The following is a 16,573-nucleotide window of genomic DNA, read 5'->3' as shown; positions in this document are numbered from 1 at the left end:
AGAAAGTTTTTAATCTAGCAATGGGTTGCTTTTTAAAAGCGACGACAGCAAAACGTTGGCAGCAAACTCGCAGAGCAGGAAGGAAAACACTGCTGTTGCCACTAGGAGGCACCAAAACAGAAAAAGACACCTTCAGAGTTTTCGGCAAGTGGCCGGCTCGTTGGTCTAGGGGTATGATTCTCGCTTAGGGTGCGAGAGGTCCCGGGTTCAAATCCCGGACGAGCCCTGTTTTTTTGAAGTACTATCAAGAAACCTGCAGGAAAAGCATTAGAACCTCGGAATGGTGTTCTCATCAACAGATCGTGTGAGTTCTGTGTGCTGGAAAACTCACGTCAAGTTTACTCACAAGACACAGAAATTGTAGGGACCTCCTGAGTTCCACGTGAGGGAGAAACGTTGCTAGTTTACTCTATAGATGTACATTGCAAGGATAATCTTCTTTTTACGTTCTTGAAGCTGCTCATTGTCCAAAACTTTGTTGTTGTTGTTTTTAACCCCAATGCAATATTGAAACCAAAGAAAGGAAGCAAGTCAATATCAAATTCAGCTTATTTTTTATTTATTTTCAACATAAAATATGTGAAAAGCGAGAATTTTATTCTCATATAATGGAAGAAATGGTAGGAGAGAAACGAGAAAGAAAAATCTGAAGACTACATTCAATAAATTATCTTTTCTTCTCGAGATAAAAGTGGAATAGGTGAACTAAAGTGAGATTTTCTTTTCAGTTAATAGAAGAAATGGTTAAGAGGGAAAATGAGATACAGACAAATATATATATGGAAATAAATACATGGATTGCTTTTCCTGGCTCCACACATCACAAGTCCTCCTGCCCCACATCTGCTGGGACTTCAGTTTCCAAATGGACAGGATATCCCCCTTCACAGGCTATGATGATCCTTTCCGTGTTATCGGTCCCTTTGTAACTGCAGTCCGGGGCCCAGGAGCCCTTCTGAAGTTGGCACAGCGTGAGGGGGAAGCTGGCATTGCTTTCACGGAGGTCCCCTGTGGTGGGTACCCCGCCCTCGCCACAAACAAGCTGGATCTTGGAGGTGTCCGCATGGACGAAAGTGTTGAGGTGCTTGCAGTGGTGGGAGGTGGCCAGGTCACGGCGCTTCATCATAAGGTTGCAGTAGCTCCGGGGGTTGGGAGCCTCCGTCGTTGGGAAGTCAACGTGCTGCCTCAAGAACTTCTGGTAACTTTCCGCGCCGGCCACGGCCAAGCAGGCCGCCAGGAAGAGGAGCGCCGTGGTCAGCCCTGGACGTGGGCCTCTCTCTGCCATTGCTGTCCCTTTGTTGCTCTTTGTCAGGTGATGGATGGTAGCCAAGTGAGGTAGGAAGGATGGAGGTGGTCTCAAGAGGCTTGCTTCCTGAGGAAGGAAGAACAAAATGGTGCCCCCAAGGATGGTAAAAAATAAATTGGCAAATTAATGACTTGACAATGCCCTGATCTTTAATGGTGTACACAGAAATCTGCCCCATCTTGACCACCCCCCAGTTCAAAATAGAAGCCCCATCTCATTGGAAAAACCCACCACCATAAATAATACCACATCATTGCCTGTTGTTGTCAGGGAAATTCTCAAGGGGTCCTCATAACAGGGGCCTGCTACATCGTGTGGCGAGGTAGGTTCTAAAGCAGTGGTTCCCAACCTGATTTTGGCCATGCCTCACCTAAGCATCTCTAAAATCCTGATGCCCCTCTGTGACATATAATTCTTATTATTCAAAAAGTGACGTCCTATACACGTGGAGGAAGCCTAAAAGGCCATTAACTTGGTCTAAACAAGCTTCCAAATTGCCCCCCCCATAAAATTCAAATTGCTCCCCCTGAGAGGCGTGTGCCCCACATTGGGAACCACAGTTCTAAAGGTTATTGGGAAAGTGGAATTTGCCCTGAAGTGCTTATTTGAAATTTATATTTTAATACAGTTTTATCTCCATAGAAAGTCCCGAAGGTGCTATGCTGCAAGGTGCAATCCCTAGCAGGTGGACTCCGAAGCAGCTTCCTGATGATCGGTCAAGGCACTCAAAGTATTTAATAAGAACATAAAAATATTTCTGTTGGATCCAGCCAAGGGTCTTCCTCATCCAACACTCTGTCCTCACAGTGGCTGACCAGATGGCCCTTCGGGAGGCCTGCAAGCAAGACCTGAGTACAAGAGCATTCTCTCTACCTGTAATTCCCAGGAACTGGTATTCAGAGGCATATCACCCCTGACAGCAGAGGCAGACTATAGCCATTGTGGCTAGGGCCCCTTTCCTCCATTCTAACCTTCTCACATGCCTTTAATCACTGTGATGGGCATAAAAATGCCACCTCTAACTTTGTAAATAGTGGGACTGAAGACATCCCAGATTTCCTTGCCCCAAAATGCTCTACCCAGGTTGACGCTGAAGTTTTGGCACAAGCTGTGGCTGAGTTTTAAGATGAGGACTCTTACATTGCTTCTGTCATGGATCAGGTCAAAGTCCAAGCCTTACCTGAGTTGAAGAACTGGGCCAGGCTCCTTCTGCCAAGAGCAATCTGTCCCACTCTGCTTTTATACAGAGAGCCCAGCATGACAAGGAATCAAGGACACTTTCAAGGAAAACTTCGCAGATGACACAGGGAGGAACTAACCAACCTACATATTTCCAGCCTCTGACTCAACCCTGGCCTGGGGCGATTTGTAGCACAACATCTCAAGTGTGGCTTAGTCAGCCTTCACTCACTGGCAAGTCATTTAAAGTTGTTATCACTACTTTTACATCATATTAGAGCCAGATGGGTTAACACAACCAGGAATAGAAATGGTCTGGGGATCTTTTCCCTGCTTAATATAGGCAGCTTTCAAAACTGCTCCTCAAAAATGTTAACTGAGAACATAGCTGGGGTCTAGGCTGGAGCTGCTGATTTTCTACCAGCAAAAATTGTGATTTTATTTAGCAAGAAACAAACAGTGGAGGCAGAACATACTCATCATGGCTAGTTGCCATTGATATTCTCCATGAATTTGCCCAATCCTTTTTTAAAGCCATTCAAGCTGGTGGCCATCAAATCACTACCTGTTGTAGCAAATTCTGTATAGTTGTCATGGTCTTTTGGCTGAAAAAAAATAACTCATGGATTTGGTTTTTGGTGTGCAGGGTTATGGAAGAATATACCATGCTGCTGCCCCCCCCCCCGACATTGGTTGGTACTTAAAGGACTGGGAGCACAGACCCATGTTACATAACTGTACGAGTTGCCCGTGGGCAAATTAAGGGGATGTCTATATGGGATCTTACTGGCTCTGCTCTCTGGGGGCACTCCCAGCTTGTATGCGAAACCTTTTGAAAAAGCATTTGTTTTTAAAAGGGGGAGGGAAGGGGCAGAGGATATGGGGTGAAGCAGACAAGACCTGGGTCTTTCCCCCCTTGAGCCAGCCCCTAACAACGTTCCTCCTGCTCCCACCGTAGGAACTAACATCGGGGTATAGGAAGCACCACAGACAAACTGTGCATTGTATCCCTGTTGTATGGTGAAAAGTCATTCCTCAGCAGAACAGCATCTACCTTGCATGCAGAAGATGCTATATTCAATCTCCAAGTAGGACTAGCAGTGTCCCCTGCCTGAAACTTTGGACAGCTCCTGCCTGGCAGTGCAGACCATGCTGAGCTAGGTGGACCCCTGGTCCTTGTACAAAGAACATCTTCCTATGTTCTCTTCATCCTTGAAGTGATGGAATTCCTTCCTTCTCTCCATCCCTATCTATCAGCAATGCTTCAAGGTATTTCTTGTTCTGGAAGGCTTGTTTTGCTGGTCACATCCACACCTTCCATTTAAAGCAGTTTTGTATCACATTAACAGCCACAGCTCCCCCCCAATGAATCATGGGAACTGCAGTTTGTTAAGGGTCCTGAGAATCATTGGGAGACCCCTTAAAAATCACTGTTCCCAGCATTCCAGAGGGGGGAGGGTCATGATTGTTATCGTGTATAGGAGTGCTTTACATGGATTGTGCAGGTGAACTCAATTGTTTTTCCAAACCACTCTGAGTCCTTCCAGACTGTCGCTATTCTTGAGTGGGATTGAGTCGAAAACCAGCAAACTCAAGTCATACAGTTATAGTGGATTGGGAGGTCTTGTGCCACAAACCAGCTTCCCTCAAAGATTGGACTTTTGGTGTGAAGGAAAGTGAAGGGGAAAATGCTCTGGAAGGTGTGGGATGACACTTGCTTGGACCCAATGCCATCTAACCTCCCAGCAAACACATCAGCATAAATGCTCATTTGTAGCCAAAGCTGTCTGGTTTCCCTGTAATCAGACCATGATAAATACTCAATAAAAATTATTCCTGGAAGCACACTCTGGTCTGACATATATTGTTAAGCAGAGAAGGGTTCAATTTCTTAAACCTTCTTTCTGAGTCTGCGCACACACCATAGATATAAAGCACATTTAAATCACAGAGCTTCCCCCAAAGAATCCTGGGCACTGTACTCTACCCTTCATAAAGATACAATTCTTTTCTACATCATTAGCATCCCACCCTTCCTTACCCTAACTACTTGGTCCCAGTGGCGTAGTGTGGGTTGTCAGCACCCGGGGCAAGGCAAGTAATTTGCGCCCCCTAACCCGTGGATTTGCGCCCCTAACCCCCAGATGTTGCGGCCGGTGCGGCCGGCCCCCCCTGCACCCCCCACGCTACGCCACTGCTTGGTCCTAGGACACAGGGCACTTTGCACCACAAATACACATTTTAACCCATGGAGTTCTCAGTACTCACCTTGTGTCAAGATGTGTCCCGTCTCCTCTGACACCATCACTGGCTATGAAAACAAGGAAACCAACAGCGCAATGGGCGGGGAGTGAGAGAGTTAATGACTCACAACTCGGCTGCCAAGTCAGAGCAACCGGAAATACCAGGGATGGTTCCTGAGACAGCAGCGCAGAACATCACGAAATCACCGGAGGTTTCCCCACCTTGTCAAGTATCTCATTCTCAACACGAGGACTAGAAACTTTGTCTGTTTGTGTAAAATAAAGGCTAAGGCGAGGCTTGTTGATTTCCTAGAATTAAAGGGATGTCTAACACGCAGCTTAATATACACAGGTCTTGATTAGAGTCTAATATGTGGAAGTATGACAGGCGGCTTTAACACACAAGCCTTAATTAAATTCTAACACTAGCTTGATCCAGAATTTAGTCTCGCACCCATGAACTCATTACACTATCTTTAGTAAATAAAAAGTAAAAAATAAAATAAAAATAACCCCCAAGGGGCAATTGATTGCGTGTGGAGAAAGAAAAAAAAAGGGGGGGAAGGGGGGGGAATGAAATGGAATGTCTGCAACCCTCACAGTGCACATTTTATTGTTTGCAGACCAGTCCACCATAGCAGACTCCCAAAATGAACTGATTAAGTTTACTGGGATTTTATATGCAGCACAGAAAAGGCAAAGTTGCGCGCGCGTAAGGGAGAGGACAGAGACTATAAAAGAAAACAAACCTGTCTAATCTCGCCATTGGTAACCTGGCAAAATAAAGGAATTTCAGCACGGATCCTAAAATAAAGTGTAAGCTGTTTTACTTTCGAAATAGCAGCAAGCAATCTTTCTTAGTGCAGGTTCTCCCTCCTTCTGCTCCTTAGGCAAACCCGGCAGGTAGAAGAGGGAATGCGCCTATCCAATCAACTTCCGGGAGGTGGAGCTAGGGATCCTGCTTCTATCCGATGGAGGACTGGTTTGCACAGAGCCTTAACGTGATCAGTGCAATGCAGGTTGTGTATCTGTTACCAGCAACTGATGAGCCTCAAACATCAACCCGGAAGGGAAGAGAAGGTGGGAACGATCACTGCCGTTGGGGAGCAAGTTTCAGCGTCTGGGTCTGGGACGGCTTGGGCCAGGCATATCTCACGTCTTCTGCTGGAACCTCCTTCACTGGAGGTGTTTGATCAGAGGTTGGATGGTCATCTGTCAGGGATTCTTTAGCAGTGATTCCTAGATGTCCCTTGGGGGTCCCTTCCAACTCTTTAATTTTATGATTCTAGGATGAACCAGTAGCTGATGGGAACAGGGAGGCAATTTACCCAGAAAGCACCTCAGGAATCAAAATCTATGACATAAAACAAGAGGCTTTAAAAAACAAAACAAAACAAAAAAACCCTTAGTTACCTGCTAGGGGCTCTTTCTTTCTTTAATAATAATGATAATTAATTATTTTTTATTATTTATACTCCGCCCATCTGGCTGGGTTTCCCCAGCTACTCTGGGCAGCTCATAGAATATATAAAACATATTATTGAATAATCAGTCTTTGAATTATCAGTCTCTGAATTGTCTCTCTTGGAACTGAGAATCTAGTTTTGGACTGAATTTTGAAATGGTTATTGAAGGGATTGTTGTATTTTATTTCTCTCTCTTTCTCTCACCCACCCCCCCTCTCTCCCAGGACAAAACTAGGTTTTGGAGATTCATGATCAGATGCCCTGTACCTTTAAATGACTTTTAATCTACTCGCTGCAATGAGCGCCCCCTGCCCCACCGCGGGTCATTTTAACTTTGAGAGAGCACATCGCTTAATTTCAGTGCTTGAAATTCGGATACATCCTCCCTCCCAGTGATTCCGAAACTTGCCAGAAGGGGAAGCTATTGCTTAAGCGTGGTCTGGGCAGCTGCACTTTCCTTGGAGGAGAAAGTTTGAGAACGTTGCTGCCTTCTACAGAGAAAGACCCGGTCCGCCGGCAACCTCTGTACGGTCGACATTGACTGGCACTGGTTCTCTGGAGTTTCAGATATGCTGAGCCTGGGGACCGTCTGCGTGAAAAGCAGATGCTCTACCACTGAGCTAGGACCCTTCGTTTCCGAAGTCTGCATGTTGATCATCCCAATATTTGGCAGGCATTTGCAAGGTTTTGAAAAGCTTTCGCTGTGGTTGAGGTGCATGTAGTGTCTCTTGATGCAAAAGAAGAAGTAAAAAAGTGCTTTGGGGGCAGAATAAGAGCAGCAGACCTGATTCACCTCCCACGAAAAGAGGGCACAAATTTGCACCTGGTAGCTAGACAGCATCTTAAAAAGCAAAGACATCACCTTGCCAACAAAGGTCTGTATAGTTAAAGCTATGGTTTTGCCAGTAGTGATGTATGGAAGTGAGAGCTGGACCATCAAGAAGGCTGATCACTGAAGAATTCATCCTTTTGAATTATGGTGCTGGAGGAGACTCTTGAGAGTCCCATAGACTCTCAAACCTATCCATTCTTAAGGAAATCAGCCCTGAGTGCTCACTGGAAGGACAGATCGTGAAGCTGAGGCTCCAATACTTTGGCCACCTCATGAGAAGAGAAGACTCCCTGGAAAAGACCCTGATGTTGGGAAAGATGGAGGGCACAAGGAGAAGGGTACGACAGAGGACGAGATGGTTGGACAGTGTTCTCGAATCTACCAGCATGAGTCTGACAAAACTGCGGGAGGCAGTGGAAGACAGGAGTGCCTGGCGTGCTCTGGTCCATACCCTTGTCCATGTTTAGTCATGTCACGAAGAGTCGGACATGACTAAACAACAGCAACAACAGCTTATATGTATAGGTACAAATTTGGCGTGGTGGCGGTGGAATTCAAAAGGAAAAACTGTACATCCCTTCATCCTGGGAAGATGCCAGGTGTCTTCTGTGCCTGTTTTGGCTATGCAAGCATGTAGGGTTGGAAAAGCACAAGGCTCATTGGTTTTTGGTTTTTTGGCAGAGCGCTTTTGCACATAGTACTTTGCAATTGTATATCTAACTTTGTGTGATAGTGTGGCCTGTTGTGGGAGTTGCTATCCAGGGAGGAGGGGCGAGGGGAAATTAGGCTCTTCAGATGCTGCTGGACTCCAGCTCCCATCAGCCAGTATGACCTACGATCAGGGATGATGGAAGTTGGAGTCCAGCACAATCTGGAGTCCCGCTGATTCCTTGCCCCTGCTTTAACAGTTAAGAAGAAGGAAATTCTAGCATCGTGTAGCCCAATGGAGTGCCCCCACAAAAGGTCTGGACTCAGCCAGCATGGCCAACAGCTGATGGCACGATTGTGACTAAAGTTGTATCATCCTGTGCAAGAGAGAAGGAGGCTGCAGTAACCTCTCCAAATTCTCTCAAATGCACAAAGGAGCGGAGAGTGTGTTCCTATTGACCTCTTTCCCCCATGTGGCCATCCTAGAGGCTGAGCGGACTGAGAGCCATCTAGAATTAAAGGAGCATGCCAGGAAATAGAGATGCACAAGAAAGAGTTTATTAACATCACACTGTACCTGCAGAGATACACTCACATACACGAAAAGTGTAAGGGAAAGAGGCAGAGAATAGAAGCAGCTCCTCAGAGATGGCACTGGAAACAGGATGAACAGGAGGAGCTGGTCTTTGCGGAAGGAGGGAGAGTAATGGCATCAAAGAGACACATCCACCAAGCCAGCCAATCTCTTGTGGCCGGGTCCAGTTCCATCCCGGCAGGCGCAGTCGGGCGATACAGTCTTCCCTACAGTTCATGCTTGCAGATGTAGGCGTTGAGTTTCCTGCAGGGGGCGTCGTTCCACTGTTTAAAGTCTAGGAGGCAGAAGATAAGAAGATAAACAGGTTTGGCGGTTCTGTAGCTTGAACTGAAGAGACCTGCAGGATGTTGCCAACTTCCAATTAAATCTCAGGTTTCACGTGAGCTTCAAGTTCCCACGATTAATATTTTTAAGGGGGAAAGCAAATAGAACCGATTCTAATGTTCAAACGTGTGAAGGCAAATAAAATGAAGGAGTAAAGTTTCAGTTTGTTTTCTGATCTGTATATTTCTTCCCCGAGAGTTTTTCACATCTGAGGCTAGATAATTTTGCTCAAGAGCACTCTAGGAGAAGGGTAGCTAACCTTGTGACCTCGGGATTTTTTTGTACAGTGACACTCATTATCCCTGACCCCTAGCCATGTGGACCAGAGCAGATGGGAGTCATAAGTGCACATCTGAAGGGTGTCATGCTGGCTACCCTGACTTTGGGGAAAAAAGGAGAGCATGCCCTCTCTGTGGTTTGGGTGTTATTTGTAGACTCTGTGCGCACATGGCGCATTCAAAGCACATCCCCCTGAAGAATTTTTGGAACTATAGTTTGTTAAGGGTGCAAGGAACTGTAGCTCTGTGAGGGGGAAACTACAGTGCTCAGAATTATGTGAGGGAAAGAATGTGTTTCAAATCTGTGTGTATACAGCTGCAAGCTATGGTATTCACAGGCAACTAAATTGCATAGATCAGCTGTAGCTCTCCATCTCATGATGTATTCAGAACCTGGCCAGCCATTGTGTCCCTAAATCAGGAGTGGTGGACCTTTTCCAGCCTGAGGGTTGCATATCTATCTGGACAATTTCCTGAGAGCCACATGCCATTGATGGGCGGGGCCAGAGGCAAAAGTGGGTGGAGCAGTGAATGTTAATTTTACCCTTGTCCAATAAGCTGGTTTCTACACACCCACACACCCACACACCCACACCTCCCTCTGCCTGCTCTATCCAGACAAGCCAGAGTTCAAGGACACAGTCCAGCCAGGCACAAACACAAAGCAAGGGCATGGAGCAGAGTCAGGGATGGTAGTCATGGCCAGGGGAGAGAGGATATGGCTGGGAAGAATTCCAAGGGCCAGAAAAGTTGCATATTTGGCCCCCCAGGCTTGAGTTTTCCTATCCTTGTCCTAAAATGCCCTTGTCGTTTCTCAGACACTGAGAATGACTTGCTTACCTGTGGTTCGTCTCAGCTCCACACAGTACTCGGCTTTGCGGTAGTTGTCTGGCTGGTGGTTCATCCAGGCCTTGTAGTTGTACGTGGATTCGTCAGCCCACCTCCATTTCCTGGTCTGCAGAAAAGAGACAGAACACATCATGTGATGGAAGGGGCCAGATAGAGAAATTGGATGAAGCCAACTTGCTGGAAAGTTTTCCCCATGGGGATCTGTCAGCAGCAGAGGAGGACTCTCGTGGAAAACAGTGGAGAAGCAGCAGCATGGTGGAAGAAATTTGGGAGATTGTTTAGGTAAGAGTGGAACGGGATTGCCATGGAGCCACTGCTCCGTCAAACAGGAATGGAGCGCCATTCTACTTGATCTGCATGAAAGAGACGGAACAGATCATGTGGTTAAGGAAGTGGGAGGAGCCTAGTGCAAAAGCTGAGCTGGAGAGTTCTGGCCAGCGGGCAGCTAATGCAAGCTATGATGGAGGAGAAGAGAAGGACTCCTGTGCAAAAAATAACAAAATGGTGTATTTGAATGTAAGACGAGCCTGCTGGATCAGACCAATGGCCTATTGTAGCCTGGCATCCAGTTCTTACAGCGGCCAACCAGATGCCTGAGGGAAACCTGCAAGCAATTAATCCAGAATGCGGCAGCTAGACTGGTGACTGGGGGCGGCCGCCGAGACCATATAACACCGGTCTTGAAACACCTACACTGGCTCCCAGTACGTTTACGAGCACAATTCAAAGTGTTGGTGCTGACCTTTAAAGCCCTAAACGGCCTCGGTCCAGTATACCTGAAGGAGCATCTCCACCCCCATCATTCTGCCCGGACACTGAGGTCCAGCACCGAGGGCCTTCTGGTGGTTCCTTTGCTGTGAGAAGCCAAGTTACAGGGAACTAGGCAGTGGGCCTTCTTGGTAGTGGTGCCTGCCCTGTGGAATGCCCTCCCAGAAGATGTCAAGGCAATAAACAACTATTTTACTTTTAAAAGACATCTGAAGGCGGCCCTGTTTAGGGAGGTTTTTAATGTCTGATGTTGTATTGTTTTTAATATTCAGTTGGAAGCTGCTCAGAGTGGCTTGGGAAACCCAGCCAGATGGGTGGGGTATAAATAATAAATTGTTATTGTTATTGTTATTGTTATTGTTATTGTTATTGTTATTGTTATTGTTATTAGCAGGACCTGAGGGCAACAGCACACACTGACCTGAAGTTTCCGGCATCTGGCATTCAGAAGAATTACTACCCCAGACTGGAGGCAGAGGATGGCCGTCAAAAGCCTTATCCTCCAGGAATTTGTCCAATTTGGGATTCTGCCTGGGAGGATATTGGAATAAAATTGAAGTGGCAATGCTAAGGAATCCCCACTCAGGGCTGACATGGACCAGGAATGGAGCACATGGGAGAAGCTCACCTGACGGACATCGTGGAGCCCAATCCAGACGTCGCTTATTTCTTGCTGGTAAGTGGAGATGTGCTCAGCCACCAGGAGTGTCTCTGCTTTGGTGAGGACAGAGGCAAGATGGGCTCCACGGCCATAGCTCTGGCACTCAATCTGAGGACAGAGAAGAAAAGAGAGATGCAATATCCTATCTTGTCCTACTATATCAGCAGGGCTGGTGCAGAGCTGAATCCACCCCATAGCTGTCAACCGTCCCTTATTTGGTGGGAAACTCCTAGCGCTGTGTCCCACTGCTGTCCCGGATTGATGATGTCCCTTAAATTTCCCAGGTTTCATGCTTGCCCGACTCAGGAGGGAAGCAGCGGCTTGGGGTCCTCCGCCTTGAGAGAGAGAGAGAGAGAGAGAGAGTGCACACGAGCTGCCGTTTCTCCGACTCTCCCTTTCCCCCCTCGGGGTGCATTGTGAAAGACGGGTGAGGCTTCCACCGTGCTGCCAGGGGAATCTGGAGGTGGCAGTGGCAGCCTGAGGGAGGAGGAAGAGGAGGGGATGGGGAGGGACGCAGAAGGGCAGTGCTTCATGCCAGGCTCGCGGGCGGTGTGGGCGAGAATCTCTCTCCCTCCCTCTCGGGGGGGAAGGGCCGGTGGAACTCATAAGCTAAGCAAAATCCCTTATTTTGGCTGCTGATCTCTTATTATTATTTTTTTTAAATAATATTTATTAAAGATTTTCAAATATAACAGAAAGTAAAAGAAAAAACATCCAAATTTAAAGCCTTATTTTCAATATCGTCTTTCAAGGACTTCCCCTCCCCACCCCCTCTTGTATCCCAATTCTTCAAATAGATTCAGCAAATTCTTGCCCCAAATTTTAAAATTATTATCATTAACCCAATTTAAAAATAGTTTCCCATCCCCTAAAATCGACCTGTTTCCTTCCACGAGTTCCCCTCTTTAATATACAATACAGATTAATATAAAGAAAAAAAAGTAGAAAAAAGAATAAAATATAATTTAACAACCTTTGGATTCCAAATTTCCCTCCCCCCTTTCCCGGTTGCGTTCCCAATGTCCATCAATATCTACTGTCATCCTGAAGCTTCCGCATCTAAGCCAAATAGGGACTTCCGGGTTGGCGCCATCGCCGAATGGCGGACTCCCTCCGAGCTCCGGAGGGAGCCTGCCCGGCAGGGGTTGGGTCCTACCGCGCCGGCGACGCGGGGACCCTCAAAAACCATGGGCGCTGAAACCCATGGGCATGGTGACTCGGCGGGCACCGTTTGCGCCCCCCCGACCACGCGAAGGAGCCTTTTTAAAGGCTGCGGAGCGGGTGACGGGGGGGGGGGTGCTGTGAGTCCTCCGCTTCCCCTGCCGAGCGAAGCCGCATGCCATTTGGCGGAGAGCGCTGACTTCTTCCATTGAAAATCTGGACTTAAAAGAATAACCCGTGAGTAATTGGAACCTGGATTAAAAAGGGGAATAAATTTTTTTCTAAATTCGGAGCGAGCGGGGGAGGTGCAAAAAGGAAGTCAGCCTCCCCCCTGTTGTAGAGGAGCTAAAGCAAAAGACCTGACAACTAAGATCGAGCGCAACTTTCTTTCTTGATAAAGTTATTAATTTCGCGATGGAAAATTATAAGCTGGGCTGGAGGAGAAAAGTGGAATGTGAATCAAAATACAACCCCCCCCCCGAAACCCCGGGAGCGATCCGTGAGAGTGCCGGGAGAGGAGAAATAGGGTTTTGACAGCTGTCAAAGGAGCTGTCAAAACTGAAGAACAAAAAGAGAACTTTGTTACGAGGACTTTGCTGGTTACATTTGTTACAAATTGGATATAAACTGTTCAAAACAAGGAATAATAAGTTACTTTGACTGGTGGGTGCAATCGGGAAGGAAACTGAGTTACTACAATCCCTCTAGAGGAGTCGTGGGTCATTACAAGTACTGTTGGCATGGAATTTGAATCGGACTTTTTATCTCCTGGGAAACTGCAGAAATGGAACATTATTTTGTCTACAGAGGTCTACACACTAAAGGAGACAATAGATTTATCTATTGAAGAATGGAAGGGACTTGACGTAATGTTTTGTTCCTGAATAACAAAGCCTCTGTAGAGGAATTATAAGCTTTTTGGAATTAGAACATTTGTGCAGAAGAGCAGGGAAAAAAGAGGAGAAGAGAGAACAACAAGAACAATAAAAATAATAAGAACTGGATAAAGTTGGAATATAGACCCCTTCCAAGATTGGACATTCGAAATGAAAGACGACCAAAAGACGGCAAGGACTATTAAAAAGATGGCAAAGCGGATTGCTGATCTCTTATTTTTGAGGCTGCTGATCCCTTATTTTCAAATCTGTAAGTTGACAGCTATGAATCCACCCACACTGGAATTTAAATTTTGTGGTCTTTTTTTTAAAGCCACTTAACACCCACCCTCTAATTTGAGGGATACGTCTAAGAAGCACAAGTCTTGATGGTGAGTTTAAGGTAACATTGTTACTTATCAGCTTGTAATATTCAATGTTTTTATACTAGCAGGTAGAGATGGGAGAGAAATTCAGGTCAGTACTCATTTTGAGGTGAGAGAAGGAGAAAAGAAAACTCCAACCAGCTGGATTGGTGCAGGAGCAAAACTTTCCAAATCATGAGTTCTGCTTTGTACAAGTTTCAATCATTCTCAAATTTTGCTTTCAAAATTGCAGGGATGTAACTGGTTGGGTGTCAAATGCTCCTTACCTCAGCCTCCTGCCACGTCAGTTTGGCATCAAAGTATGCATAGCAGTTGCCTTGGTTTTGCAGCCACTCCCTGGCACAGGTGTCAGCCTCAGCTGCATGGAGAAAGAGGCAGAAACGGTGTTGGTGTTGGGCAGATAGATTGCTTAGAAGTTAGCAGGGTGGATAAAAATCAACGGTTTTTAAAATAAAAAAATAAAAAAATGAATGTTTAAAATTTAAATCGTTTTTTTAAAATTTAAATTGGATTTTTAAAACAAAATGCTTTTGGTGGAAAAATCTTTCTAAAGATAGTTTTCTATTTAAGTTACATTATACTCCAAAGGCTATTCATCAGTAAATAAGGATTTGTTTTAAGGTTTTCATGTGTGCTAAAACTTAGTCTACCTTTTTAAAAAATTGTTTAACCACCTCAGTTAACAAACATTGATACATATGCTATAATGTTATTGTTTTAGTTAAATAAATTGCTTAACTTGTTATTAAGGAAATGAGTATTTTTCTCCTTCCAATAAAGTACAGCAGAAAGGTTGTCCAAATATAAACAGCTAATTATTAAGCCTCACAATAATTTCATAATTATCTGTCTATGTATTTCTAATAGTATAACCTAATCAGTAATTTTTGATTTAACTGTAAAAACTATTCTGAAAATTTATTATTCCAAAAATGAAACCTTCATCTGGTTGTCAATATTAAGATTATACCAGCAAGAATGAGTCTTTCTGTTAAAAAAGAGTGATTTAAATCAAGTCTTACTGACTAGTGATTTAAATTGATGTGATTTAAATCAAATCCACCCTGGAAGTTAGGGGAGAATGTTCCCTGTAAGGAAGAAAACCCTACCTCACCCGTAGATGCCAGGTGGCATAGACTTGCCCCACATAATTGTTTATGGAAGGGTATTCCAGGGGTAGGGGAAATATCAGGCCTGGGGCCAAATTTGCCCCTCCAAGCTTCTCTATCTGGTTTCTTGGAACTCTCCCTAGGCCACGCCCCATCTCACAGGCCACACCCCTTATTGGCCCTGTTTTACACCCTAAACGTTTTTGCTTGACAGTCCCTGAACTTTGATATCACATCTCACTTGCTTTTCATTGATATACCACCAGTCTTCTCAGGAACTTGACGTGGCACACATGCCTCTCCCAACTACACAAGGATCATGCAAGGCAGGTTAGGTTGAGAGATAGTGTCTATCCCAGGGCTGAGCTTAATGGCTGCATGAGGATTAGTCCAACACTTTCCATCCTACCCCAACCTGGTGCCCTCCACATCATTGGACTCCTGACTCCCATCAGCCCTACCAAGCGTGGTCAACACTCAGGACCAAGGAGGAATGGAATTGCTCAAAGAAGATGTTAAATTATTTTTGTATGCCACTACGGTGGCAAGACTGCTGTTAGCTAAAAATTGGAAATCTCAAGAAATCCCAACGTTGGAAGAATGGCAGATGAAGATGTTGGACTTTTTGGAGCCAGCCGACCTGACTGGAAGAGTCCATGACCAGAAAGAAGAGGAATATCAAGAAGATTGGAAGAAATTTAAGGATTATTTGAATAAATATTGTAATATAAATAATTAGAAGTCACTTGAAAGCACCAGATAGGCCTAGGATTAAAATAGGATTTAATTGTAAGTAAGCTGGATTTAGAACAGTAAGAAAAGAGAACAGGATAGTTAATTGCTGGAAATAATTTTAGTTTAAGAATGATATTGGAGAGCTGTTACACGCAGATACAATGAAATTCAGAAGGGAGGGATCTGAAGAAGTCAATTAACAATGTAAGAGAAATTGGGTTTTCAAGGCATATGTGTTTAAGATTTCTTTTTTAGTAATGTGTTTTCTTCTCTTTTTTCTATGTTGTATTTGTTATAATTGTGGAAAATTTAATAATTTTTTTAAAAAACAAAAAAAAACAAAAACAAAAACCACCCACAACACTCAGGACTGAGGAACATTGTAGTCCAACAACACCCACTAAACCACTAATGTTAAGGACTGCATGAGCCAGATGGAGATTTTGGGTTAGCCTTATCTCCAATATCTTTTGGAAAGACTGAAAAGATCTGGTGACAGGTATTCAGTCAAGTCCGTTTGTTAACTGGTCATGCAATGTCAGTATTTGTTAAGGGGAACTCACCTCCCAGGAAAGGATTTGCGACCAGGATGCCCAAGAGGCAAAGGCTGAAGTAGGTGAAGAGTCCCATCTTCTGGCTGACCTTTGAGAGTGGAGAGTACAGTAAGTTTGAAATCTTCTTTATGCAACTACCACTGAGCTACAGCGCTTGCTGCTACAACTTCTTGCAAGAACCTCCTTCCTGAACCCATCGTCTCATCTCACAGTCTTTGAAAGTTCCCCACACTCTAGGTCTGCGGTGGGAATCCTGTGGCCCAGGTTTGATCACATTTTACCCACAAAGCTGAGTAGGAAGAGGAGGGAGAGCTGGGGTGGCAGAGAAAGAGATGGGGAATGCTGCAACCCCCACCCACTTTTGACTCCAGCTTTTGACTGCCACCAGATGTTTCCCCTGAATGACTTTCTCTATGCATCAACAACCCTTCAAAGGTAGTAGTAGTAGTAGTAGTAGTAGTGGTAGTAATTTATTTATTTATACCCAGCCCTCCCCAGCTCAGGGCGGCTAACACCAGGTATAAAAGAATTGATTGAAATCAAATAGGAGTTCCATCACAGAAGGAGAAAGGGAAAAGGAAAGAGGGGGAGGGGATCAAGTTGA

At 45.2% G+C, this 16,573-nt stretch overlaps 2 protein-coding genes across 5 annotated transcripts; both read right to left on the bottom strand.

Moving 5' to 3' along the window:
- Window positions 1-537: 537 nt before the first annotated feature.
- RNASE12 (ribonuclease A family member 12 (inactive)) lies at window positions 538-5,640 on the bottom strand. 4 transcript variants are annotated; one of them, XM_079951258.1, is made up of 4 exons: window positions 5,478-5,640; window positions 4,676-4,796; window positions 2,487-4,527; window positions 538-1,372 (listed from the first exon to the last, which is right to left on the bottom strand). In XM_079951258.1, the coding sequence occupies exon 4, from the start codon at window positions 1,283-1,285 to the stop codon at window positions 821-823; it is 465 nt and encodes a 154-aa protein (XP_079807384.1). In that variant the 5' UTR covers window positions 1,286-1,372; window positions 2,487-4,527; window positions 4,676-4,796; window positions 5,478-5,640; the 3' UTR covers window positions 538-820. The 4 variants fall into 4 exon arrangements, with proteins under 4 accessions (XP_079807384.1, XP_079807381.1, XP_079807383.1 ...); XM_079951255.1 differs by lacking the exon at window positions 2,487-4,527 and having other exon boundaries at window positions 4,754-4,796; XM_079951257.1 differs by lacking the exon at window positions 2,487-4,527 and having other exon boundaries at window positions 4,754-4,792.
- A 2,814-nt stretch (window positions 5,641-8,454) lies between these two features.
- On the bottom strand, window positions 8,455-16,045 carry LOC307201290 (C-type lectin-like; the record flags this gene model as incomplete). Its single annotated transcript, XM_079950346.1, has 5 exons — window positions 8,455-8,543; window positions 9,712-9,826; window positions 11,117-11,257; window positions 13,838-13,929; window positions 15,979-16,045. The coding sequence occupies 5 exons, from the start codon at window positions 16,043-16,045 to the stop codon at window positions 8,476-8,478; spliced, it is 483 nt and encodes a 160-aa protein (XP_079806472.1). The 3' UTR covers window positions 8,455-8,475.
- Window positions 16,046-16,573: the final 528 nt, after the last annotated feature.

This window comes from Podarcis cretensis (assembly GCF_951804945.1).
Source record: "Podarcis cretensis genome assembly, chromosome: 13".
Taxonomy (NCBI): Eukaryota; Metazoa; Chordata; class Lepidosauria; order Squamata; family Lacertidae; genus Podarcis; species Podarcis cretensis.
The sequence above is the reverse complement of the archived record's forward strand: the minus strand, read 5'-3'. Positions and strand labels throughout refer to the sequence as shown.